The sequence below is a fragment of the Sciurus carolinensis genome, chromosome 4 (genome assembly GCF_902686445.1).
Source record: "Sciurus carolinensis chromosome 4, mSciCar1.2, whole genome shotgun sequence".
Taxonomy (NCBI): domain Eukaryota; kingdom Metazoa; phylum Chordata; class Mammalia; order Rodentia; family Sciuridae; genus Sciurus; species Sciurus carolinensis.
This window is the reverse complement of record NC_062216.1, coordinates 133,454,575-133,481,755: the sequence shown is the minus strand read 5'-3', so window position 1 is coordinate 133,481,755 and position 27,181 is coordinate 133,454,575. Positions and strand designations below refer to the sequence as shown.

The window sequence follows — 27,181 nt, the reverse complement described above, 5'->3', positions numbered from 1 at the left end:
GATAGGCATTTCCTAGGTAAAAGATTTTAAGGAGGTCTAAAATTTTTGACTATTTGTTGAAGCGTAAACTTAAGTAAGAAATGTTTTTCTTAGAAAAAATATTGAGCTAAAACTTATCTGTTCAAAAGTACGAATAGTAAATGGAGAGAAGTTTCTGCTGCCCATATTTATGTTTTTATATAGATTATATCCTGATTAATTTTTAGACTTGACTAGGAGTCATTTGTTCTCAACTGCTCATGTCTGACTTTGAAAGACAGAAACCTTCTTGATACCCCAAACTGATTGCATTCCTTTAATTGAAAGGCACTTTACAAGCATTATTTTCAAAGTACATTAGAGAACCTCTGGTTTGTGAAAAAGATCCAGCTAATTTTGTTTAGCTTGTTAGATAAATGATCAGGGAGGTGTTCCCATTTAATTCTGTTATTTACAATGCAACCTGACTTTAAAATATTTTAGAGAGCCACAAAGACTTTTTTTAGCCTTTTCCTGCTTTTTCATATGTACCTGTTTATTTCCTTTTATAATTTGACTACCTTCTATAGCTTCCTTTCATCTTAATTCCTGCTCCTTTATTTAAAAAATTAATGACTCTTTTTTTTCCTGTCATGTTCTCTGCTAAAATTCTGGGACTAGATAATGCAAGAGAAAGGGGGTGAGGAGGGAGTGGCAATCTGAGATGGAATTAATTCTAGCTTATGTTTAAATAAATTGGAGCATAGTTTGACATACTGTTTTGGGTTGTTGGAAGATTTTATAAGATGAGTAAGTATTCCTTTATAATTATTATTTGACCACTTTTTAACAGAAACTGTTTCAACAGTCAGTCCTATTTTACAGGCCATTCCACAGAGGAAGAAGTCAAATCATCTTTTCTAGAAACATTAAAAGCCATCTGCAGCAAGTCCGATGAAGTGTCCTATGGGGAATTTGAAGATTACTACGAGGGTCTAAGCATAGGGATAGCAGATGATGAAGATTTTGTTAACATCTTACGTATTCCGTGGGGGATTTAGCTTTAATATATATGTCATCAGCACTACATATTTTAAAGGAGAGGGGAATTGAATGTAAAGTATGATGAAACCATAGAGTATATTTTTTGAGGATTTCCTTTTTTTTTTTTTTCCCTAAAGTTGAGTCTGAAAAGAGAAATATTGAGAAAGCTGGTTGTAGGCATGTGCATGTTTGGCACATGCACACATGCTCTCCAGTCTCAAGATTTGTAAAATCCTTTTAGTTTATTGCCTGTTTGAGTCTATTTGAGGTCATTTTTCATCAGTCTCAATAGAAAGGTCAGACCTACATTAACTGTATGAAAGCATATGTATGATGACCAAGCTTCCTGTCCTGCAATCCTTCTGTCAGCATTCTCAATTGGATGAATTGGAATTGTCTCTTCAGCCTATGGGACTAAAATATTTCAACTTGTTTTAAGCATAGGAAAATGTTAAAGGATATGCAAGGGAAATTTCTAAGAAGTATGATAATAGATATTTTCTGTAACATTCATATTTAAATGATTGAAATTTACCCCTTCAGTGTTCATTTAAACAATTTGTCTTCTAAATTCTTGTCTTCTAAATTATGTACTGTTGTTTGTCCAAAAAAGCAAAATGTAATTATTCTGGTGACACTTTTGTTTTATTGTTTTTAACTATCATTCTTATTACCTGCACAGAATTATTAGTTACCTAGAAATAATACATTACAGGGGGAAAAATATTATTAAAGATTTCAGGAGTCCACTATTACATACGTGGGTCTAAAGGAAAATTTAGTAATTCTTACTCAAAATGTCAGTGTATTTTGTGTCACAAATGAATGTCTGTATGGTATTGTAAACATCTCTTTTTCAGTAAATAAAAAGAGATTAAAAATAAATATGTATTGTTTGATGACTTAGATGTATTGTAATCATTCTTTCTAAATTCTGTGTTCCTTGCTTGTCCCTGGAAAGACAGAGAGAAAGAAGAGAGAAATTTATAGAGTTGTTTGCAAGTTCATTATTTTAATTTATACATTAAGATAACACAAATTAGAGAAAAATGTGTTAAGCAAAATAACAGTGGTTCAATACTGAAAATATATATTTGGCAGAATATGACTTTCAGCATATCGTTTCATTCATTTGTACTTGGCAACATTATCAGAAGAGTGATATGTGTGAACTCAATAAATCCAGTCATACATTGCAGATTTCAGGAAGTAGTAAAACTTCCTACTGAAATACCAGAAGGAAAACATGTGAAAAGCTTTCAGTGCTATTTTCATTGGCTAAATTTCTTATTTCTTGGTATTTTTTTTTCAATTAAGTCATTGAAATTTAAACAGTCTGCTAGAAGACATTTTGGCAGAAATAAATCTATAACTTTATTTGTTAGTCATGTTTTAAAATAAAGAATCATTTAACTACAGACATTTTAAGCCCCATATTCTTTTGTTAAAATGACTAATACTAATGATGCATGACATGTCATATTTTCCTATGAATGTAATCAGAAAATTTGTAGGCTGTCATATTTTGAATAAAGATGAGATACTCTGGAACTTAACATGTTGATATGACTATTAATTTAAACTTCTAAATATAAATATTAATATATGGTTATTTATAGTTATCTCTACTTGTAGATGTAACTTTTGATAATTTCTTATTAGTTTATATCCTTGTTTCCATGTAGATTGAGAAAGTACATACTCAGGTTTTTTTGGTTTATTTTGTTGTGTTAGAATTGGTGGCACAATAAATCATTGTTTTTGAGTTTGCCTTGCTTCCTGCTTTCTTTGCCTTTGGTATAGTGAAATCTGTTATTCAGTACTCCATTTAGTAGAAGAGTACTTAAGAGAAGTGATGTTTTCAAACATTGCATACATTCACAGTAAAAAAACTGACTTTTCCTATTTTTAATAGTCTCTAGATACTGCAATACCTTTTGAATAATTTAAAAACAAATTATATGTTACAGTGTTGCTGCATGAATATAATAGTTAAATGTATTTTTATAGATCCTATAGATATTTGAAAGTTACTGACTTGCTGTGGTATAGAATTATTTCCTAGTTAACTATACTGTTGAGTTTTGTATATTGATTTTACTATTCCTATTTCTTTTAAGGTTTTAAAGAGTTTTCAGGAAACATATTTTATTAGAAAGAAAGGGACATTATAAAAGAATTTAAGTTGTATTTTGACGGAACTAGTATACATTGGCATGATGGAACAGTTATAGAATTAAAAATGTATGTTCCTTCAGACCAGAGACCTTGCATCTTATAGAAGAAAAAGTAGGTCCAGAGCTTCAACATGTCGGCTTAGGACCAGACTTCCTCAACAGGACTCCCATAGCACAAGAAATAAAAGCAAGAATCAATAACTGGGATAGATTCAAACTAAAAAGCTTTCTCTCAGCAAAGGAAACTATCAGCAATGCAAAGAAAGAGCCTACAGAGTGGGAGAAAATCTTTGCCAATCGTACTTCAGATAGAGCACTAATCTCCAAAATCTATAAAGAACTCAAAAAACTCTACACCAAGAAGGCAAATAATCCAATTGACAAATGGGCTAAGGAAATGAATAGACACTTCACAGAAGAAGATCTACAAGCAATCAACAAACATATGGAAAAATGTTCAACATCTCTAGTAATAAGAGAAATGCAAATCAAAACCACCCTAAGATTCCATCTCACCCTAATTAGAATGGCGATTATCAAGAATACAAGCAACAACAGGTGTTGGCGAGGATGTGGGGAGAAAGGTACACTCTTACATTGCTGGTGGGGCTGCAAATTAGTGCAGCCACTCTGGAAAGTAGTGTGGAGAATCCTTAGAAAACTTGGAATGGAACCACCATTTGACCCAGCTATCCCACTCCTTGGCTTATACCCAAAGGACTTAAAATCAGCATATTACAGAGATACAGCCACATCAATGTTCATAGCTGCTCAGTTCACAATAGGCAAATTGTGGAACCAACCTAGATGTCCTTCAACTGATGAATGGATGAAGAAACTGTGGTATATATATACAATGGAATATTACTCAGCCATAAAGAATGATAAAATTATGGCATTTGCAGGCAAATGGATGAAATTGGAGAATAACATGCTAAGTGAGATAAGCCAATCTCAAAAAACTAAAGGACGAATGATCTCGCTGATAAGCGGATGAGGACATATAATGAGGGGTGGGAATGGTTAGCATTAGGTTTGGTTAGGTTTAGGGTTAGGGTTAAGGAGGGTGGTAAGAATGGAGGAAGGAAGGACTGTATAGAGGGAAAAGAGGGGTGGGAGGGGTGGGGGGAAGGGAAAAAATAACAGAATGAATCAAACAACATTACCCTATGTAAATTTATGATTACACAAATGGTATGCCTTTACGCCATGCACAAACAGAGAAACAACATGTATCTCATTTGTTTACAATTAAAAAAAAGAAAGAAAAAAATGTATGTTCCTGTTTGAAGGTTTATACAGTATAATTTTTATACAGCTATAAGTCCTATATTATTTAACCTATTACTTTTGACTTATAGTCAGTCAAAATTATTGTCAGTTACTTTAGGAGAGACTTGTGTACAATACTACATATTATTTAACATGATTTTGTGAGATTATAGTTTGTAGTGCTTCAGAAATAAAATATGTAGTGTAGCAAATTGTAATTACTACTGCGTTGACCAGGAAAGAAAAACATTAACAGTGAATGTGCTTAAAAAGTTGAGGGACTGAATATATATAACATAAGCCAAGAAAGAGAAGAACAAAGAGAACCCAGAGGGTTGACAGGAATGTATTATTGTTTGAAAATGAGAAGAACCACATGTAGTATCCTTCCTTTTTTATTTTAAAGTTATAAAAACTTTAAGGAAAACATGTTTCTTGGATTGCTTCATTTAATTTAATAAAGAATAAGTACCCATATTGGAACAACTATTGGTTTGCCATTATTCAGTCAGTCATTTGAAAGTGTTGGATAGCACCATTCATGCAATTGCCAAAGGCTCTGAGATATTCTAGATTTTTCTCACACTCCCTATACCCACTCAGCCTCAAATCTACCATTGGTTACTTTTGAATCTGTATTCACTATTCTCAACGCTTATGCCTTAGGTTAAGCTCTTACCACTTCTCTTGTGTGTTGCCTGCATTACCCGTGCCTCCTCCCCAACTCCATTTCAACCCATTTTACATGTTGCTGTTGCTGTTCAAGTGAACTTTTAAAATGTACGTTAGTTGCTGAATAACATTCTTCCCTGATAACCCATATTTTTCAGAAAAGTTCAAATTTCTGACTTTAACACATAAAACCTAAATGATCTGGCCTGCTTAATCTTGTCTTCCTATGTTCAACTCTTTCCTCATATTCTTCTAGCCAATCTCAACTACTTATAACTTTTAAAATGGATTGTGAGATTTTAAATCTCAGTACTTTCATACAAGCACTGCCACTTTCATCTAAAATGATTATTTCCACTTTGTACATCTAAATTAATTTTTTCTGGTCTTCTAATACTACTTCTAATACTAGTATTAGAAGTAATTGTTAGAAGTAATTGTTACTTGTGTTTTGGGAAACCAGGGGCACACTGGGTAATCTGGCATTTATCACTTTATGCTGTAATCATTACTTTGCATATGCTTACATTTCTCCCATTCGAGTTTCTCCCAAACTCCTTTAGGGTAATAACTATCTTATATACCTTAGTGATCCTGGTGTCCAATACAGTGTCTGACCTGGGATAGGTATTAAATCAGTATTTGGAGGCTGTGTGTGTGATTATTGAGCAGCCATTGTTATGGTTCCTGAATATGAACACTTTTGGATTAAAACACTTAAGCACAGACCATATAAGTAGTATAAATGTGCTACTTAGTGCGAAATTCCACTATAGGGACAATAAATTGTCTTAATAAAGAATCTATTTTAGTTAAGAGGAATGTTTTAGTGATCTGTTCACAGAATGTTAAGTACCATAAATTATAATGCATTGTATATTACAAAATTGCTGTAAAAGTAAATTTATTAATATTTTTTAGATATGTGGGGTCCCCCAAAAACTCATATGTGAGACAGTCTAAGAATGTTCAGGGTGAACTGATTACATTATGAAAGTTGTAAACTAATCAGTGAATTAATCCATGATATGAATTAACTAAGTGGTAACTGTAAGCAGGCAGTGTGGCTGGAGGACACTGAGGTCATGCCTTTGGGATTAGTATTTTGTTCCTGTTGAGCAGAGTTCCCTTTCTGCTTCCTGGCTGTAATGTCCTGAGCTACTTTGCTCCACTGTTCTCTTACACCATGATGTTCTGCCTCACCTGGAGCTTACAGCTGTGTAGTCAGCCTAACCTGGCCTGAACACCTGAAACCTTGAACCCAAATAAACTCTTCTTCTTCAAATTATTCTTGCAGGTCTTTTAGTCACAGCAACAGAAAAGCTGACTAAAACGTTAAGTACATGAGGTGATGGTTTTGTTAGCCTGAGTTGATCTTTCTACATTGTAAACATGCATCAAAACATCATATCACATCTCATAAATGCATACAATTATTATTTGTCAATTAAAAGCAAAATAAAAGGAATACATAGACTGGATTTTAGTTAGCATTGTTGGCCACAGAGTCTCACAGCTTGGGTACTACCATATTCAGTTCAACTATTTGGAACTCGGGTAACATCTGATGCCTAGCTAACTAGACTGCTAAGCTTAGTAAATCTTACCCATGAAAACAGTCTTGGTAGAGCCTTAAATGGTCTTGCATTCTCCTGTGGATTAGAACAACTTCTGGTTGCCTGACAAACAATAAGGCAGCCAGATTCTTCCCTAGAATGTTGTTGCTACCACCTCCTGTGAGCTTTTCATGCACAGTGGGACTCGGAGCTCTAAAAAGGAAAAACTGCTGCCTTCTTGCTGAGAAATGTTTGCTTAATAGACATAGACACACAGAATTTGGTCCAAAATGTATGTCATTATAACCTGGCAATGAGGGAAATGTAGCTAATTCTCACCTACATCAAAATTTTTGAGGGTGTTATGGTTAACTATTAAAAGAAACCTCTTGTGTGTGACTAAATCAGCTTAAGTCAGTTCACAGCTGCAGTTCTGTTAGGGCATTTGACATCGTGTACCCGCAAGTGGCAAGATTCAGTGTCTAACATAGCGGGTTAAAGATTCAAACACCTCCAGGGTGTACTTGATATAACATGGGCATCAACTAGGCATAAAGCAGTATGGGAGGTCTGCCTGGGTTTCCCAGGGGAATAATAATTCAGTATTCAGAAGCATGATTTTATATGAAATATTCTAATTTCAGATATTAATTAAATAATGTAATTTTATATTTCATATAAAAACCAAAACAGTGAAAGATTTTGGAGGTTGTATAAGTTGTGGAAATGTATTAATGAATATACTCATTCAGCTTTCTCTTTTTAATCTCTTACATGCTGATTTCTATAGATTTTGAATATCCAAGTAAGTCAAAGTTATTTGGAAGGACTTGAATAAATAATTTACCTATTTAGTGACAAATCTAATGCGGGAGAAACAATTGAGTTTCCTGTTGCATTTACCTTTTCTGTTCTTCAAATTAGAATGGGACGTCTGAGACAGATAAATGAGTTCCAATAAAAAAAAAAAAAGAAAGGATTCTTACCTTTGCATCTGTATGTTGAATTTCCTGGGATTTTTCAATGATGATAAAGCCAATATGAAAAAATTAACTGCATGTCAAGGAAATGTGTCATTTATGAAAATTAAAGTTGTACATTTATCAAGTAATTGAAGAGTCTTTTCCAGAAGATTTTTTAGAAAACATATGTTGTCCAGGAAAAGTAATTTTGAGGAAGTAATCAGATGACCACTCTATCTGGAGACTGTATGTGCTTTTATTCAAATTTTAAATGAACTGTTGTAACAGAATTCAGACTTCAAGCTTGAACTCTCCTACAAATTAGCTGTTTGACTCTGGGAGACTGCTAATCATTAGGTCTCTACTTTTGCAATGACACTTGATGTGATGATTAAATAGATATGAGTAACCATTTAAGTGTAGATGTAGGTATAGATACTACTCATGCATGAAATGTTCACTCGGTATATATTTCTATCCTAAAACAAAAAGAAAAATCATTAAAAGTTTTTCTTATTTTTTCCTGCTCATTCCAAATGCCAATCATTGGAGCTATTCTCTTAAACAGACATTTTGGAAATTTGTATAAATAATCTTTATGCCACTACTTCCTCCTGCATCTAATTAATATCCATTATTATCAAACTTCTTTCTTCAGCACAACCCATAAGGAAATAAAAATTTTTCACTGAGGTTATCAACTCTTTTCCTTCCAAGCATGCAGCAAGCAAGCAGGTTAAAGTAAGATCAATACAAAAATTTGTTTTTATTCAAGTTAACTAGGAGATGATAAACATGTAAGGCTAATTTTGTAGGTGACATTCCTAGTATCTTTAGTGTGTACACTAAGAGCACTGATGACCCTGAACCCGGCAAAAGATTATATTTTCCCAAAATAACTGCATCAGAATTTTCTCATCCTGTTTGTTACTCTTACAAAGTAAACTCCACATCAAGAGATGTCCCCATTTCTTGGATCTGAGTGACTCGTTTCTTGTTTGAAGCTAATAGAGGATGGTTGAAGTGTTACTGCAAGGAAAAACAGTTTTGCTTTATTTTCTGGGATCCTTAAGCCACCTGATAAGAAGTCAGACTACCTGGGACTGCCAAACTGGAGAGGCCAAATGCAGGTTCTCTGGTTGATAGCCAGAACAGAGCTCCCAGCTGAGAACTGGCAACAATTGTCTTACATGTGAGTCAGACACCTTGGGTTGATTGCAACCCTCATCACCTCACTCCAAGAAGGGTCCCAAGTGAGAACCACCCAGCCAGGATTTCCATATTGTTGACTGATTACTTTGTGAAAAAATAAAAGGGTTGCTTTAAACTAAGTTGTTAAATTTATTATAAAATTTCATAACAATATTAAGTACAACAAAGTCTTTATTAGAATTTGAATAAAAGCAAAGTTATTAAAACATTTTTCAAATATTTAAGTGATTCAATAAATCTGACCCACAGTTTACAAAATTCTTCTAAGACATTAAGGAAGAAAACAAGTATGATATTATCATGTAGTATGGAAGAAAGTGATCTATCTGATGGACTGTGTGCCACACAGAGTCCAAAAGACAATGCTTTCTTAAAAACATTAACCCACTATGTAAAGTGAAGGCCTTGCTGACCATATATCTGAATATGTGGCAGTTTTCCCATATGTTGCATTAGTTCTTGCATATAGTATATTTATTTATTACTGTCTTTCTTTCTGAAAAATTTTGACAATTTTCTCTAATAATTGTTCTGATGACTTTTATAAATATGGCAAGATAATTTACAGAAAAAGAAGATAAGAAAGAAGACTGAGGTCTGAATCCTGACTATGTTTAGAGGTATCCTAAATCTGAAGTGACCAAAAAAGGGAATGAAACAGGTTGCTCAGGGAGATAGGAGGAAAGTTAGCAGAGTACAGTGTCATGGAAATCAACAAATCAATCTATAGTCAAGAATGAGAAGTGATAAACTGTTGAATAAAAGGAGGGTCAAAATATGGCTATTGGATTTATAGGAAATAGTGAACAAAGCCTATGTTGGTATAGACTGAAAGAGTGAGTTTAGTGTTAAAAAGTGTGTTTGAGGACTTTTATTTTGAAGGAAAGCAGAGATATGGGACAATAACTAGATGTAAGTATAGGGTCCAGTAAGCTTATTTTTTTCTTTTTATCATAGATTGAGAATGTTTGTATAATGATGGCACTGATAAATCACTGAAACCTGTGCGACTTGAGGACTAGAGGCACTTCCTCAAATGCTCAGACCTATGTGAGATCGCCAGGTTCCTAAGGAACAGATCATTGGCAGATGAAAGTCCAGTCCCCAAGCAACTACGATTGAATGTCCTGCCATCAGAGCTGGAACTAGAGTAAGGCAAGTAGACACAAACCCCAGGCATAAAATTTAAAGCAGTATCAAAAAAACTCAGTGATCATATAAACTATTTTAATATAACAATTTAAAAATTAATTTTAAAAGAGTCAAAACAAGCCAAATATAAAAATTGCAAATACCGACATACTGGAGATTAAGGCAAAAGGAAAATCAATAATGCACATCTCCTCTCTCTTTACAGTTTTTAATATTTTATTGTTTGTGGACCTTTAGTACTAATTTTTATTTTTAAAAATATCATATTAAAGTAAAGTCCTCTTGACCACTGAGTTTTGGTGTCCTGTTAGTTTTGCACCTGAGGCAGCTACCTCTAACTCCTGCCCCAGCCCCAGTCCTTGCTCCCACCCAGTGAATACGGACTCAACACAGATTACACTGGTGTCTGAGAAATAAAGGAATGTGACTGTTTCGCAAATAAGAGTGTACCATGTACTTCGGAATTTTTATTTTTTTAAAATCATGAATTTAATGCCTCAAATTGCAAATTTAATTTTTATTTCTCATTCGAGGTTTTGTGGCTAAAAAGTTTTAAGGACCCAGGTTTCAATACTCCATAAAGGAAATTTTCTGTCTCCTTCAGTGACTCTTGTCTACCACAGAAGCTTGAAGGAGGTCAAGTGTATCATTATGCAGAATTAATTAAAAAGGCTTGGATCTTTGTTATCAATAAGTAATTTGCCTTGAAAACTAATGGGATGAAATGAGAAAAAAAATTTCTTGGAATATTGTAGGTACTCAGAAAGATCTTAATTACTGTTAGGGGTTGAATTTTGACTATAGCCTCTCCCTTCAGTTCTAAGTGGACATTTTAATCCTAGGACCTCAGAACCGTCACTTTCTTGGGAGACAGTGTCTCTACAAAGGTAATCAAATCAAGATGAAGTCATTAAGGTGGACCCTAATCCAGTGTGACTGAAGTCTGCACAAAAGGGAATATTCAAACCTGGATACGTGCAGAGGGAGGACAGAAGATACAGGAGAAACATATCAACCCGAAGGCAGTCAAGGAGGGAGGCTTGGAACAGATTCTTCCCTTGCAGCTCTAGAAGCACCAACCTCATCTTCATTACTGACTTCTAGCCTCTAGAACTAAGATGATGAATTTCTGTTGTTGAAACTACCTAGTTTGTAGCATTTCGTTAAGGCAGCCCTAGCAAACACATAGTTATATCCCTCTGGCTGCTGTTTCTTTCTGTGCCTTCATTTCACACAAAACAATAATACTTATTACTGAGGTAAGAAATTTTTCATATAAACTACAGAGAACTTATCACCAGAAAAAAATTAGTCTTTTTATTTTTAGTGTAAACATGATCATTTAAATTTTGAAGAGTCTTCCTCTCCAAGCCCATTCACTCGATCTCCAATTCCCTGTCATTTTCCTTCTGCATAAGATTTTGTTGACATAGGAATAAATTCCTATAAAGGAATGAGGCACAATTTGTTAGTAAATATGTCATTTTTGTAGCTATTTCCTTGAGCAACCTTAACAGAGTGCACTACTGTGCAATACAATTTCCATTTTGTTGCTATTTGTTTTTAGAAGAGGAGAAATGGGTTGCCCAGAGCATTATAAAATGTGGTTAGGGATGGAAATGTTTGAAAAGTTTTGGAAGAATTTGATATCTAGGCTTAAGTTCATCTCATAAATTTGTACCTTAACAATTAAAAAATTTTAATTTGGTATAGAGTTAATTTTTTAAATAAGCAAGATTAAATCACTTCTATTCAACAGTATAGTTAAAAATTTTAATTGAGTGATAAAATCACATGTATTTGCTGTGTACAATATGATATTTTGAAGCTTATCTATATATTGTGGAATGATTAAATATGTATTGCCTCATAATTATCATTTTTGTGATAAGAAAAATACCCTCAGTATTTTTCAAGAATATATATATTTTTAAATATTTTAGTTGTAGATGAACACAATATATTTATTTTTTTATGTGATGCTGAGCATTGAAACCCGTGTCTCACACATGCTAGGCAAGTGCTCTACCACTGAGCCACAATCCCAGCCCAATAATATATTATTAACTATAGTCATCATGTTGTACATTAGATCTCTTGAACTTATTCTTCCTCTCTTCTCTGGAATTTTGTACCTTTTAATCAATCTTTCCCCAGCAGCCCCCCGTTCCAAACACCCCAACATCTGGTAATCACTATTCTATTCTCTACTTCTGTGAGACCAAATGTTTTGTATTACACAAGATTAAGAAAATGCAATATTTGTCTCTCTGTTCCTGGTTTATTTCACTTAACATAGTGTCTTTCAGGTTAATCAGTGTAAAAAAATGACAGGATATCCATCTTTTTATTCCATTGTGCAAATATGCACTATTTTTCTATCCATTAATCCATTGATGGAAATTTAAGTTGATTCTATATCACTGCTGTCATGAATAGTGTTGAAATGAACATGTGAGTGCAGATAACTCTTCAATAGACTAGTTTCATTTCTTATGGTTATATACCAAATAGTGGGACTTGTGGATCATAGAGCAGTTCTATTTTCAATATTTTTTTGAGGAATCTTCACACTTTTTTCCACCATAGCTAATTTAACCACCAATTGTATGCAAGGGCTCCCTTTTCTATACACCCTTGACAACACTTGTTATCTTTAGTCTACAATAATGGCCTTTCTAACAAGGGTGAGGTGATACTCTATTGTAGTTTTGATTTGTACTTCCCTGATGATCAGAGATCTTGGACTTTTTTTGTATACCTGTTGGCCATTTTCTTAATGTCCATTCAGGACCTCTTCCAGTTCTTTATTGAGTTGTTTGAGAGTTCTTTATATATTCTGGATATTAACCACTTATTGTACATTTAATTTATAAATATTTTCTCCCATTCTGTAGCTTTTATCTTCACTCCATTGGTTATTCCATTTGCTCTAAATATTCTTAGTTTGACATAACCCATTTGTCTACTTTTGATTAGTTGCTTATATTTTGGGGATTGTTATCAAAAAGTCATTGCCCAGATCAATGTCATAGAGATCTTTTCCTGTTTCCTTTCAGTAGTTTCATAGTTTTGGATCTTATGCTTATGTCTTCAGTTCATTTCAAGTAAATTTTTGTACACAATGTGAGATAAGGGTCTAATTCCATTTTTCTGCCTGTGGATATCCAGTTTTCTCAGCATGGTTTATTGAAGAGACCGTCCTTCCTTCTTTGTGTATTCATGGTACCTTTGTTGAAAATCAGTTGGCTATAAATATGGAGATATTTTTTTCTGGGCTCTCTGTTCTGGTTCATTGGTCTATGTGTCTATTTTTATGCCAGTACCATGTTGTTTTGGTTACTCAAGCATTGTAGTATATTTTGAGCTTCATGCGATGCCTCCAGTTTTATTCTTTTGCTAAAGTTTTCTTTGGCTATTCTAGGTCTTTAGTGGTTTTCTACAAATCTGAGGATAGATTTGTCTACCTCTGAAAAGAATGTCATTGGTATTTTGGTAAAGAATGAGTTGAATATGTAGATTGCTTTGGGCAATACAGACAGTTTAAACATTAACTCTTTTAATCGATGAACACATAATATCTTTCCATTTGTTTGTATATTCTTCAAGTTTCATCATTAATATTATAGTTTTCAGCATAACAATATTTCACTTTCTTGCTTAAATTTATTTCTAAGTATTTTATTTTCAGTGTTTTATGTATACACACACAATATAGATATACACACATATATACGTATATATATTTTCTTTTTAAGTGCCAAGGATTGAACCCAGGACCTTGTGCATTCTAGGCAATTGTTCCATCACTGAGCCATATCTCCAACCTCTCAACTTTAATACTATATTTTAATACTATATTTATGACTTGAAAACATATTTTAATTCTGTCATAATTAATTTTGTAATAGATAACATTTAATTTTGTTATTGGATTTATTTAAGTATTTATTGGTAATCTATGATGTGCCAATCCTTGTTATAGGCACACCTGTGAAAAATTTATCTTTTAGAGTTTAAGATATGTGTGAGTAATAAATGTAATGTGCAATTAAGTAACAGTATATTATATGAAGATTAAATGTCAAAAAAATAGCATGAGATCAGAGCAATATGAAATGAGAATGAGCATAGTTTTAAACATGAAAGATCAAGTTTGGTATTAAGAAAGTGACTTGAAGCATATGAGAAAATGAAGAAAATAGACAGCCAGTATAGATGACCTAAGGTATGAGTGTACTTGGTATGTTTGAGGAACAATGAGGTAGCTTGTGTGGTTAGAGCTGGCAGAGTAGGACCTTTTGGTCAGAGGACTAAGGGGAGGTAGTGGTCAACCCTTATAGCTGAGTCTCTGACTCTCTTCTTTAAGAGCTGCTTATTTTCCTTCATTCAAACATACATTTATTTAATAAGCATGTGTGATTGTCTGCAACTTGCTAAATACTTGGTTAGAGTTGGGGTTGCAGAGTGGAATAAGACATTCTTTATTCCTTCAAAATATGAGTCCTGGAGAGTACGGGTGAAGGTTAGTGAGTAAGTGTGTTAAATGATTGGCAACCTGGGTTTATAGAGAAATAATGCTCTAGGGTGTGTGTGTGTGTGTGTGTGTGTGTGTGTGTGTGTGGTGAAAATGAATGGAGACAAGGAAGATGATGCTTGAGGTAAGCTTTGGAGGAGTTACCTAAGGCAAAGGAGGCTCTAACTCAGAAGGAAGGCAGGGTTTCGATGCATTTTCTATTTGTGATTTCCCTTCAGATTTAAGTGTCAGAAGGTTCTATTTCTAAAATTTCTTCTAAGCAATTTGAAACATGCTTTCTTTTTTTTTTTCTATTCCAACCATATCTTTATTTTTTTTATTTTTATTTTTTTACGTTTACATAGGGTAATGATGTTTATTTTATTTTTCCCCTCCCCCCCACCCCTCCCACCCCTCTTTTCCCTCTACACAGTCCTTCTTTCCTTCATTCTTACTGCTCTCCTTAGCCTAACTCTAAACCTAACCCTAAACCTAATGCTAGCCCCTCCCACCCCCCATTATATGTCCTCAACCGCTTATCAGCGAGATCATTCATCCTTTAGTTTTTTGAGATTGGCTTATCTCACTTAGCATGATATTCTCCAATTTCGACCATTTGCCTACAAATGCCATAATTTTATCATTCTTCATTGCGGACTAATATTCCATTGTATAAATATGCCACGGTTTCTTTATTCATTCATCAACTGAAGGGCATCTAGGTTGGTTCCACAATCTGGCTATGGTGAATTGAGCAGCAATGAACATTGATGTGGCTGTATCTCTGTAGTATGCTGATTTTAAGTCCTTTGGGTATAGGCCAAGGAGTGGGATAGCTGGGTCAAATGGTGTTTCCATTCCAAGCTTTCTGAGGAATCTCTACACTGCTTTCCAGAGTGGCTGCACTAATTTGCAACCCCACCAGCAATGTATGAGTGTTCCTTTTTCACCACATCCTCGCCAACACCTATTGTTGCTTGTATTCTTGATAATCGCCATTCTAATTGGGGTGAGATGAAATCTTAGGGTAGTTTTGATTTGCATTTCCCTTATTACTAAGAAGAGCAGACCAATACCAAAAGTAGTAGAAGACAGGAAATAGTTAAAATCAGAGCCGAAATCAACGAAATCGAAACAAAAGAAACAATCGGAAAAATTAACAAAATAAATAGTTGGTTCTTTGAAAAAATAAATAAAATTGATAAACCCTTAGCCACACTAACAAAGAGAAAGAGGGAGAAAACTCAAATTACTAAAATTCGGAATGAACAAGGAAACATCACAACAGACACGAGTGAAATACAAAACATAATTAGAAGCTATTTCGAAAATCTATACTCCAACTAAAAGAGTCAGTATTTCATTCATTACTTTGTGTATCAATTCTCCCTTGACATGTATATCTCCTCCTTTAATCTTCCCACATCCTTATTTTCAAACTTAGCTATCATGTTCTCTAATTTCACATCTGATCCTTTATGAATCACAAGAAAATTCTAAGTTCTTCTAAAAAATAATCTTCCCATCAATGTGATCATTTCTAGATAGCTTAAATAAACTTAGACCCAAATGAATTCATTAGGTTTTTATTTTTTATTTCTCTTCTCATAAGTTCTTGACATAATTTTCTTCCTTCCTTTTGATTTCTCTGGAGATTCCTTATAATGCAACTTAATATTATAAAACTATAGGTTTTCTTTAGTTTTTTTTTTTGTAATACGTATGAGTTATCTTTCTACAGTCTTGAAATTTAATGTGAAGATTTTCTCCATTTAAATTAAATGGGTAATTTATGTAAAAGTATTCTGCATACAATATGATATCAATAAATATTATATATTTTTATAAATACTCTTTTTAGTAACAGAGTATTTAGTAACTATTAGTAATTATTACTATTGTTAATTTATTTCATTTTTATTTTTTTGTTACTGGGGGTTGAACCCAGGGGCACTTTACCATTGATGTACATCCCTAGCCCTTTTTAAATTTTTTTTTGAGCCAGGGGCTTGCTAAATTGCTGAGGCTGAACTCAAACTTATGCTCCTTCTGCCTCAGTCTTTGTATCACTGGGAATACAGATTTGCACCAAATTTATTTTAAAGCAAATTATTTGTCCTCCTTTTTTTCTACTGAATTCATAACAGTAAGAAATATAAGAAATTATCCAGACAATAGGATAATGCATGTTAGAATTTGGACATAATTTTTCTTTGTAATTTTTCTAGCAATTGAAAGTTGACATCATTGGTATTTTTAGAAATTCCTCAGTGATTGATAATTGTGCAAATTTAAGTCATTTCATCAATATTCCAGTTTATGCTTTTGTATCTGTATTAATAATTAAAATTCTGAGTCCATATTTACATTCACATTGTTATTTACATTATCATGACATATTGATTGTCATATTGCCCGTGATTTTCTTATAACTATGTACATACCATATTTTCTCACATTTCTTACCTAAACACCAATGACCTTCCAATGATGCCTTAGTTCTTTGATTTGTTTAATCATTTAACATATCATAACAAATAAATGCTTTATTTGGTGACTTGCTACTATTTCACACCTACTTTGTAGTCCGCTATATTCCTAAAACTTTCTTATTAATAACTCCTGCTCTTTCCAAACAATGGTATCAACATCAATGCTTACTTTTCAAAGACATTTTTTTCTGTTTACATCCTGGTGATTTTTCTACTAACATACTTTGCCTGTGGAATTGTGTAATAGCCCCCCCCCCCAATCTCTCTCTTCCTTTTTTCTATGTAGATGCACAAACACATATACTCTGAATTTAATGGTGAGGCCTATTGTGGGTTGAATTATGTGTCCTCAACCCCAAAGAAAAGGTACTTTGGCGTCCTAACCTCCACTACACAGAAAGTGACCTTAATGCAGAGAGAGTCTTTATAGAGGTGACCAAGTTAAAGTGAGGCCATTAGTGTGGACCTTAGTCTATTATTACACTGTCCTTAGGAAAAGGGGAAATGTGGACACAGAAAATATGCACCAAGAAGATGGCTATCTACAAGCCAATGAAAGAGGCCTAGAACAGATCGTTTCTTACAGTGTTCAGAAGAAACTGATCCTAACAATACCTTAATTTTGGACCTCTACCCTCCAGAACTAAGAGATAATGGGTGACATAAACCAGTTTATGTGCTTATGTATGTCAGCATTAGCAAACTAAAACAAGGCACATTAAAAAACTTAGGGAGAAATTGGGTTGTTAGAGAATTTCTCTGGTATTTGGGCATCTACAGCTCAGATCTTTAGCTCATAAGAAAGAAATCTAAAGTTTCACTCTCTAGAGCATCGCGTTCCTAGAATAAACTTTTAAAACTTGTTTTGCTTTATATAACCATGATGTGGTGGCTGGAGACCTTCGTTACATTTGACTGAAAAGAGCAAGCCAAAGTCAGGTACAAGGCGCAAGAAACAAGGTTCATTGTCACCAGTAAGTAGACCTCTCTCTCCAGTTAGCCGTCATTAAGAAAAAAAAATGCAATTGGTTTTAGATTCTCTTCTCACTTCTTGGGAGGGGTGGGGCACTGGGGAAAGAAAGGATGTGGACAGTGGCGTGTAAATAAGGCAGTTAGAAGACCCAGAGAGGGCGAGGACAGCTTCACGGAAGAAAAACATATGAACCTGGCTGGTACAACAGAGCTTCCCCAGACCCACCCACCCATCCTTTCAGGATCCATGTGTGTAGGGTGGCGGCTGGAGGCTGACGGCGCGTGGTGCTGAAGGGACAGCTCCAGCAGCTGCTGCTTTCGGAGGAGAAACAAAAACCTGCGGATCAAAATCCAAGCTGGGCGCCTTCACCTTCGTGTGGGTGAGCTCTCCTGACCTCCGTCCAGCCTCCACTCCAGTCGCCGCCAACCGATCTGTCCGTTCGCGGCGGGGTTGGGCAGCGCCCGCTGGACCCGCCCCGAGCTCCATGGTTTGCCCAACCCTGCGCGATGGTGACTCTGGGCGCGGAGGTTGGCTATGGGCGAACCCACAGATCACAGAATGAAGGCGGGGAGCGCGGCCGGCTGGCGGCGAGGACTGTCTCCCCGACCTCAGCGCCCAGAGAAGCGACCCAACCACCTGAACCCGGAAAACGCCAACAAGTAGTTTCTCGTCGGAGAAGGGAGGCTCAGCTGGCCGCCAAGACTCGGTACGGCTGCCCCGAGAACCTCGTCCCTTCGGAAACCAAAGCAGAACCACTTTTCTCTCGGTCTTGTTAAGGTATCTGGGGATGAGGAGGGGATAATGGGGTGACTTCCTGGGAAGGGCATGCTGACCCCGCAGGCGGGCATCCCCCTACCCCCGGTCTTTCGGTAATAGATGAGGCGCTGGGGAGCGGTGGCTGGGAGCCTGGAAACCCCGGCACTGTCAGCCAGACTTCCAGCTCACCGACCCAGGGGGTGTGCCTCCAGGGGCTTTTCCCTGGGCCTCGCCCCTCCTAGAACGCTAATCCCCTACTCTCCACCCCCAAGGCATTTGTTTTTCTTGAGAAGGGGGATGGGTGGGAGGCATTGCTCACTTCTATTCTCAAAGATGGATCCTAGTTAGTCGTTTCCTTTCCCAAGTAATAATAACATTAACAACAACAATAACAATAATGTGAAAAGGAAATTGGATGAGGAAATTAGTCAGAAGTCTCCTTGGCAAAAGACCACAGCAGGGAATATATATATATATATATATATATATATATATATATATATATATATTTTTTTTTTTTTTTTTTTTTTTTTTTTTTTTGCTCTGACTTCTGCGTTCAGTCTTTTTGCCTGGTCTGTGAGGGCGAGCAGGAGTGAACCAAGAACAGGTCGCTCAAAGGGCACTCCCTGAGTGCTAGGGAGCAGCGAGCGGTCCAGGGTTGACCAAGGGTACGCAGGAATTAGGGACTCTCCGCAGAGTCCCGGGGGCCCTCTCCCCCACACTGTCAAGTAGCCTTAGAGGAGAGAACTCCCTGCCTAAAGGAATTACATCCAGGCTAGTGGAGGAGGAGAGAGGGGATCTTGGAGAGTGGAAGGGAGGGACCATCCAGGGGAGGGGGAAAGGATGGGGGTAACTGAGGTAGAGAAAGAGGGTTTAGAAAGTGCGTGTGAGAGAGAGGGTCTGGCGAGGGAGGAGGGGTATAGAGACTCAGAGTAGGTTAGAATTGACGGGGGATGGAGGGGAGCGGGGTGGAGGATGAAAAGATGAAGGAGAGATCAGAGTCCAGGGAATAAGGTGTGAGGCAGGGAGAAAGGTTTCATGGAAGGTCAAGAAACACTTTTACTGCTATCTTCGTTCTCTGGAAATCTGGGAAAGGTGTAATGCAAGAGGCGGGGACAGGGCTGGACTCTGCTCTCCTGGGAAGGTCCTTTGCCCCTTGCCTATCTGCCAACTCTGCATCTTGGGACTCTTGGGCTGGTGTGGGAGTGGGGGTCATGGTGTGTCTCTGACAGCGAGATCTTTAACTTGGCGCTGTGTTCGCCTCCCCCAGTCATGTCTGAGCCACAGAGATGGGCAAGATCGAGAACAACGAGAGGGTGATCCTCAATGTCGGGGGCACCCGGCACGAAACCTACCGCAGCACTCTCAAGACCCTGCCAGGAACGCGCCTGGCTCTTCTCGCCGCCTCGGAGCCCCAGGGCGACTGTCTGACCGCGGCGGGTGACAAGCTGCAGCCGTTGCCCCCTCCACTCTCTCCTCCGCCGCGACCGCCTCCTTTGTCCCCGGGCCCCGGTGGCTGCTTCGAGGGCGGCGCGGGCAACTGCAGTTCCCACGGCGGCGGCGGCGGCGGCGGCGGCGGCGGCAGCGACCACCCTGCAGGAGGCCGCGAGTTCTTCTTTGACCGGCATCCAGGAGTCTTTGCCTATGTGCTCAATTACTACCGCACAGGCAAGCTGCACTGCCCCGCCGACGTGTGCGGGCCACTCTTCGAGGAGGAGCTGGCCTTCTGGGGCATCGACGAGACCGACGTGGAGCCCTGCTGCTGGATGACCTACCGGCAGCACCGTGACGCAGAAGAGGCACTGGACATCTTCGAAACCCCCGACCTCATTGGTGGCGACCCTGGCGACGACGAGGACCTGGCAGCCAAGAGGCTGGGAATCGAGGACGCCGCGGGGCTTGGGGGACCCGACGGCAAGTCTGGCCGCTGGAAGAGGCTGCAGCCCCGCATGTGGGCCCTCTTTGAGGACCCCTACTCATCCAGAGCTGCCAGGGTAAGGCCGGAATTGACCCTTCCCTGTTGCTCCAAATTCTCCCAATTCCCTTTCCAACTCCTGTTCTTTTCCAAGGGCTTCTGGGATGAGTGGTAGAGAGAACAGGGGTCCCTAGAGATGAGTTTCTAGACTCGTCTGGGGCAGGGTAAGCTCAGGGACCAGGTCCCATCCTCCCACCCTCCCCACTATCCCACTCCTCTCCTCCTAACTCAAACTGAGATTTACCTTAGTAGATGGGACCTAAAGGGCACATGCTGACTTCTCTGTATAATTCTGGAACCTTGTCCTGAAACCAGTATCTCCTTCACCTTGAGTGTTTTTCCTTACTTTTCCCTTTAGCTTGGATGTCTCTGATTTCCTGGTCATCCTGATGTGACATTTTTCAGTGACCCTGACTCTTTCATAACTGACTCATCCAGGGCAGTGGCTCCAATCAGGGATCTAATCTGAGGGCAGAGGAAGGGGAAATGGAATATATGTACATGACTGGGGTGGAGGGAGGGAATACCAGGAGATTCATTTTGTGAAGACAATACTGTCCAACCTGTCTCTTGGAAGGGAGAAGAAGTATTGGGTTTACTACCTCAGTGAGTTGACCTCTCAGAAAATCCACCTACTCACTGAAATTTTGAACCTACTGCCTTTCCTTTTGGGTGATATCTATGTTCCTTATAGGTTGAACCTGAATGCTCACTTTGATAATCCTAATTTTCTAAGTCTGAGTAATTTAAATTATAGAAAACTTTATTTTACTTTCTGTATTGTGTTCCTAGCCTCAATTCTTCTCCTCTCCTCCTCCTCCTCCTCCTCCTCTTCTCCTTCCTCCTCCTCCTCTTCTTCTTCTTCTTCTTCTTCTTCTTCTTCTTCTTCTTCTTCTTCTTCTTCTTCTTCTTCATTTCTAGGTTACATGACAGCTTAAATTTAGTACTTGACACTCCCAATTAATTATTCAAAATCCCATGAAGGGATTATAAAAGTAGCCAATAAAGATTCCTGCAGTTTAAAGGAAATTACAAGAAATATAAATAACTAAAATTTACATGGTATATGAATAGTTTTTAATCATATATGAGAACAGAGTACTGAATTTAGTTAAATCTTTACAATTGCTTGTATCTCCTTTGCTTATACCATCCAGAAAAGACACCCCTTTGAGCAGAATGGGAATTCTCCCAGCTTTACTTTGACTCTATCCTCATTATTGTCTTTCTTTGTATGTCAGAAAGTCCTGTATATTAGATATTACGAAGCTATTTACTAACACATCAGATACCACCTTGGAAGTCTTCAGATGTGTTTTGTTTTCAGTGAGAAGTAGAATATAAAAGAGACAATTTAAAACATTGCTAATTTCTTGGATCTGGTAATTGAATACATACACAAATTCTAGCATGTCCACATTCTTATATTTGAACTTAGAATACTTCAACTTTGAAATCTTTCTTTTAAGACCAATCTATAAGTTCAACAACAAAAGTTTGTATTCAGAAAAAAAGTCTATGTTTATTTAAATTAAATCACAGGCTCATGACCATAATATCAGTGTTGTTTGGTTTACAGATGAGTATCCCGGTGCTCTTTCCACTTGGTTGTTAAAAAGATAATCTGAATTTGTTTTCAGGCTCATCATGTGGTTTTTTCCTTTCTTCTCCAGATTGTGTGCTATAAAAAAGATGGGATGTTTTATTATCTTTCCTCATAGCATGATATTGTCACATTTTATTGTAATCAAGTTATGTAGAAAAAACTTTAAGGTGTTCAACTTTATCATTGCTGTGGAATTGATTCTACTGATTATTGATCAAAAGCATAGAACATTGACTTGAAAATAGTTTGTCGTTTTAAAATCTTACTTAGATTTTATTACAATTATACTGAGACTTTGGCCTGTATCTATTTTAGATGAGGAAAGAACACAGATACATTAGAGATTAACACAAGATCACAGATCAAAAAGAAGAAAAATCAGCTAAGAATCACAGACCTTAAAAACGTTTTCAAAGTCACATAGTCACCCTTAAATAAGTTGTGTTTATTTTGTAGATGAGGAAAATGAGGGCTGAGATGCTAAGCGATGGCCAACATCAGACATCAAATTAATAGCAGAATCAAAATTATTCAAGAAGTCTCATGATGCTCTTCCAAGGTCCTTTCCATCAAAACCATTGATTATAACTGACTGAATTGTGAAATTTCTGCAGATAGTGTTACTCTTTTCATTTATTGGCACATAACATATTCACTAGAGTTTGAACTTTGGGACACAATTTATAATTTTTAAAAATGTGTGTATTCTAGGAGTTTGATGAAATTTTTACCTTGTGCCACCCTACAATAGAATCAAAATATGGGATTTGTTTAAATGTCTTAAAATGAAATTTCCATTTTTATTGACCAGTCTGTTTAATATTTTGCTTTCTTTTGTGGGTTTTGTCTTCAGGAAATTCTTTTTCAGATTACCAGGGAGTTGTCTAAATCATAAGACATCATTCTGTTTAAGAGCGTATTAATATATTTTATATGATTACTTGCAGTTCAGATAACGGTCTGGCTTAATGTTATCTGACAACTTTGATAAATAGAATTACTTTGGGAGGTCATGGGATGAAATTATATTTTGCATGGACTTGATTCTAGGAAACCTAAATCAATTTTCAAGTGGTTTGTTTCAACTGTGGGCTTACTGCCACACATTTCATTCTTAATAAAAGTTATGTATTTACATTTTTATAAACTTTTTTACTTTTCTTTACATTAGCTTATCTTTATTAAAATACTTGGATGAACAATTTTAACTATCTGAATTACTTTTTAATTGTTGTATGCATCTTTATTTTCTTTATCCTTTCCCAATTTTGAGATTATTGTTTTAGTTACAAAATAGATGTATTTTATTTCTAACTTTCATAACTTAAACTTTCATGTTAAAACACTAGTGATAGGAACTGGGTATTTAATTCAGCTCTACAAAACTGTATTTTTGCCTTTTGGTGGTTGGCACATCTCCTTCTTCTATGGCTTTTAATTTATGGTGTAAATACATATTTGAGAGGTCTAAATTGTTCTAGTTAATTTGGCTAAAACAAGTTTACATTTTACACTTACAAGTTCTTATCCTTAAGAATAGTATTCAAAAATAGAATTTTAAAAAATATTTAAATATAAGTTGTCATGGAAACCTGTTGTGGAGAAAATGAGATCAGGAAAGAAAGGAGAGATTATTCTGTTGATCTAAGTGATGATTTTTACAAGTAGTAAAAAGCAGGGATACATAGATGAATCTGTAAAGATGTTTGCATTACATGTTTCCAATTTAATATTTAAGTTTTAGAGAAGGTGGAGTTTCTGTGTGCTTTTCTGTGAATACTCACTCTCTTAAATAAGAGTACAGACTAGGCAGAATTCCTTGATAGAACTTCTAGATGTTTTAGAAGTTAAAAAAACAGTATGATTATGAAACACTGCAATCAGAGACTGTTTCAAAGATTTTGTTCCTTATGTTAAAGCACTGAGTGCAGGTACGAGTTTCTCTTTTCATTTATTTTTTGTAGAAGGAGGTGATGGAGTTCTGTTCTAATTTAATGTGTGACTGAGTTTTGGTGATTTAGGCATATCTTTGATTGCCAGATAGAGCTTTCAGTTTCTACTTTCAAAGAGCATTTTAAAATAGGAAATACAAAAGGAAAACTTTCATGGATCTTAAAAAACTTTTAAGATCTGGCTTGTGTGTGGGCATAATTTATTACACACATGTTCCCCTGACCTTTATCCAATATACATTACTGTGCACTGTATAATCATCTGAACCATATGTGGATTGCAATGATAGATCCATTAGTTTTTAGATCTTGAAATATTCATTTTATTAACATTTTTAGATTGTTTCAAATTCACAGTTTTACTAAAATATATTCCCTGAAAGCTATTAAAATTTAAATTTCAATATCTGGAATTGGATTCCAAATTTCAAATATTAAATTTACTTTTATGGATCACATTTACCTCTTCCCCAAACCACGAACAAGGCAAAGAATAAATGATCTAAGTAACTGACAGGTAGCATTAAATTTAACATTTAATTTTGAAAAACTATAAAATAGGAACAATTTGAGTCATACATTAAAATTAAAGAAGTAAAACATTAAGTTTCATTTAACAAATATTGCTCCAAATAAAAGAATGGCAAAATATAGCTATTCATAATAAATTTTGTCAATTATAAAATTTTTAGAAAGCTTTTTTATTCAATAAATATTGGTTTGCCGTCATTTTAGACTGGAAGTTACGTAAATTAGCAGGAATGCATGGAGAAGATATAGTGGCCCTCAGTAAGCACACTACTTTATTTATAATAAAACATTTCTTATATACAATATTGACTAAATTAAAAAATAAAACAAGATAACTGCAAACAAAATTCCAAAGATATTAAAAATAAGTTTAGCTCAAAAAAAGTCTTACATAGGAATATTATCTGATAAATACAATCAAATATTCATCTTAGAAACAATGGTGTGAAAGTACTACCAGTCTTCATTACAAAGGTGTAGTAAGGCTTTTTTAATTTTCCCCCCTCTCCTTATTACTTGATTTTTGGCCTCTGACACAACTGACCATCCAAGGTTCATTTCTCCTTTGGGTTCATACTCATTTCACTTTTCTCCTGTGAGAAAATAGTCTTTCCTTTTCATCTTGGTTCAATTCCTTTTCCTCCATCAACCTCTTATATATTGATGTTTTCCTGGGTTTTACCCTGTGATTCCTGTTTCTCATTATAATGTTTAACTCTCCTGGCCAATTTCATGTATCATGGCACAAATGTATTTTAATTACTCTTAGTCCTAGTCTTCCTGCTCCCATTTCCTCTTTTAGATCTGTTTGAGCAATTTCATATGTAAAGAATCAAATTTGCTTGCCCTATGTTACATATCTTGGTGCACTGTGGCAGAAACCTGGGCATTAACCAACATTTTTTTCACTCACCTTCCCCAATTATTTGATTGTAAAACCCATACCTTATCTATTCTTGTTATATTAATATTGTCACATATTCTTTACCCCAGCGTCTCTGCTTGAGTTAAGTGTTCATTTACCTACCATTCAAATTCTTAACAGCACATACCTCTAGGCTTCAGTCTATTTCAAACTCCTAAATTCATCTTCTAGATACTGTTGCTAGACTAGTTTTCCTTAGTTAATATCTTTAATTGGTGTCATAACTTTGAGAATAAAATTCAAACTTTTTAATATGGTAAATACGATCTTTGCTACCTGGATTCTGTCTTCTTCTCTAGCTTCAATGTCTCATTACTTCTTTTAAAAATTTAATTAGCTAATTTTAAATTGACAAATAATGGCAAATATGCATAGGTCTGTCAGTAGAGCCTAAGACTTTTAATCTGAGGGCTCTTTGAATCTTTAATTTTCTGTTTTAAAAGTAATTTGTAGGCTCTCTTTTTACAATATGTTGAAGACTATACTTACACAAAACAATTGAACTACTTGGGGTATGACTAAGTTTTTTAATTCCTTTGATATTAATTGCAAACCATGGCCAATCACATAACAATTCAAATCCAAGATTACCATGCTTGGAGAGTCTGCTATAATAGTCTGGTGTATTTTTATTTGCCAAAGTAGTATCTAAGTGTCTTTTGACCTTTTCCAGGCCACTAACTGCAGAGTTCACAAATAAATTTAATTCTAATTAAGTTAATATATCCTAAGCACTGAGTACAATCAGAGAACACCTTATTCTCAAAGACCCAAGTAATTTCAATTGTATTTTCAGTAATATATTTGACCACATGATCGGTGATCTGATTTGTTTATTTCTGGGCATTAGGCATGCCAAAGGTGAATGCAATTGGGCAGATTAGGTCTGACTTTTTTTCTAACATTTTGCTAAGAACACATTGTTAGTCTTGAGTTGATGAAATTAAATGCGTGACAAGAAAATTTTTCTTCCTTGTCAGGAAGTTCATTTCCAAAGCAAAGGAAAACAGGGAAATGTATAAGTTTATATAAAAATACAGACCAACCTTTCCCATTTGAAAATGTATATCACTATCATTGTTTTGCCACTACAAATAAAGTAAATGTGATTTTCAAGTCTTACATTATTTAAACTTCTGAGTCACATACTTTATTTTTTTATTATGGCAACCTTTAAAATATGTCTAAATGAAATAGTAAAGAACACTAAAGATAAACATTAATCTCCAGAAGGAAATATGTACTGGCAAATAGTCTAAATAATAGCCATCAATATATTGCATAAACTTAATTTTGTTTGAGTTATGAAGGGATTTTTTTTTTTTCAGAAGAGCAGTCAACATATTCTTTTATGACAGAATAGCACAGCTTTACACTTTCCTTACAGGTTAAAAAGATGGTAATTAATATTAATTCTGTGGTTAGTCAATATTTTCACAAACAGTGAATA

At 35.7% G+C, this 27,181-nt stretch overlaps 2 protein-coding genes across 11 annotated transcripts in view; both read left to right on the top strand.

Annotated features, from left to right (window-relative positions):
* Caps2 (calcyphosine 2) overlaps positions 1–1,843 on the top strand; it is a 50,650-nt gene extending 48,807 nt beyond the window's left edge. For 5 of the 6 annotated variants that reach the window (XM_047550340.1, XM_047550337.1, XM_047550338.1 and 2 more), the window contains one exon: positions 844–1,843. In XM_047550340.1, the coding sequence (XP_047406296.1) occupies positions 844–1,019 (176 nt within the window). In that variant the 3' untranslated portion in view covers positions 1,020–1,843. The remainder of the gene's footprint in view (positions 1–843) is intronic. The other variant, XM_047550342.1, reaches the window with a different exon arrangement.
* A 16,478-nt stretch (positions 1,844–18,321) lies between these two features.
* Kcnc2 (potassium voltage-gated channel subfamily C member 2) overlaps positions 18,322–27,181 on the top strand; it is a 186,769-nt gene continuing 177,909 nt past the window's right edge. For 4 of the 5 annotated variants that reach the window (XR_007108118.1, XM_047547937.1, XM_047547936.1 and 1 more), the window contains exons 1-2: positions 18,322–18,763; positions 20,013–20,736. Coding sequence is in view for 4 of the 5 variants with exons in the window: in XM_047547937.1 (XP_047403893.1) it covers positions 20,032–20,736 (705 nt within the window). In the remaining variant the exon portion in view is untranslated. The remainder of the gene's footprint in view (positions 18,764–20,012; positions 20,737–27,181) is intronic. The other variant, XM_047547935.1, reaches the window with a different exon arrangement.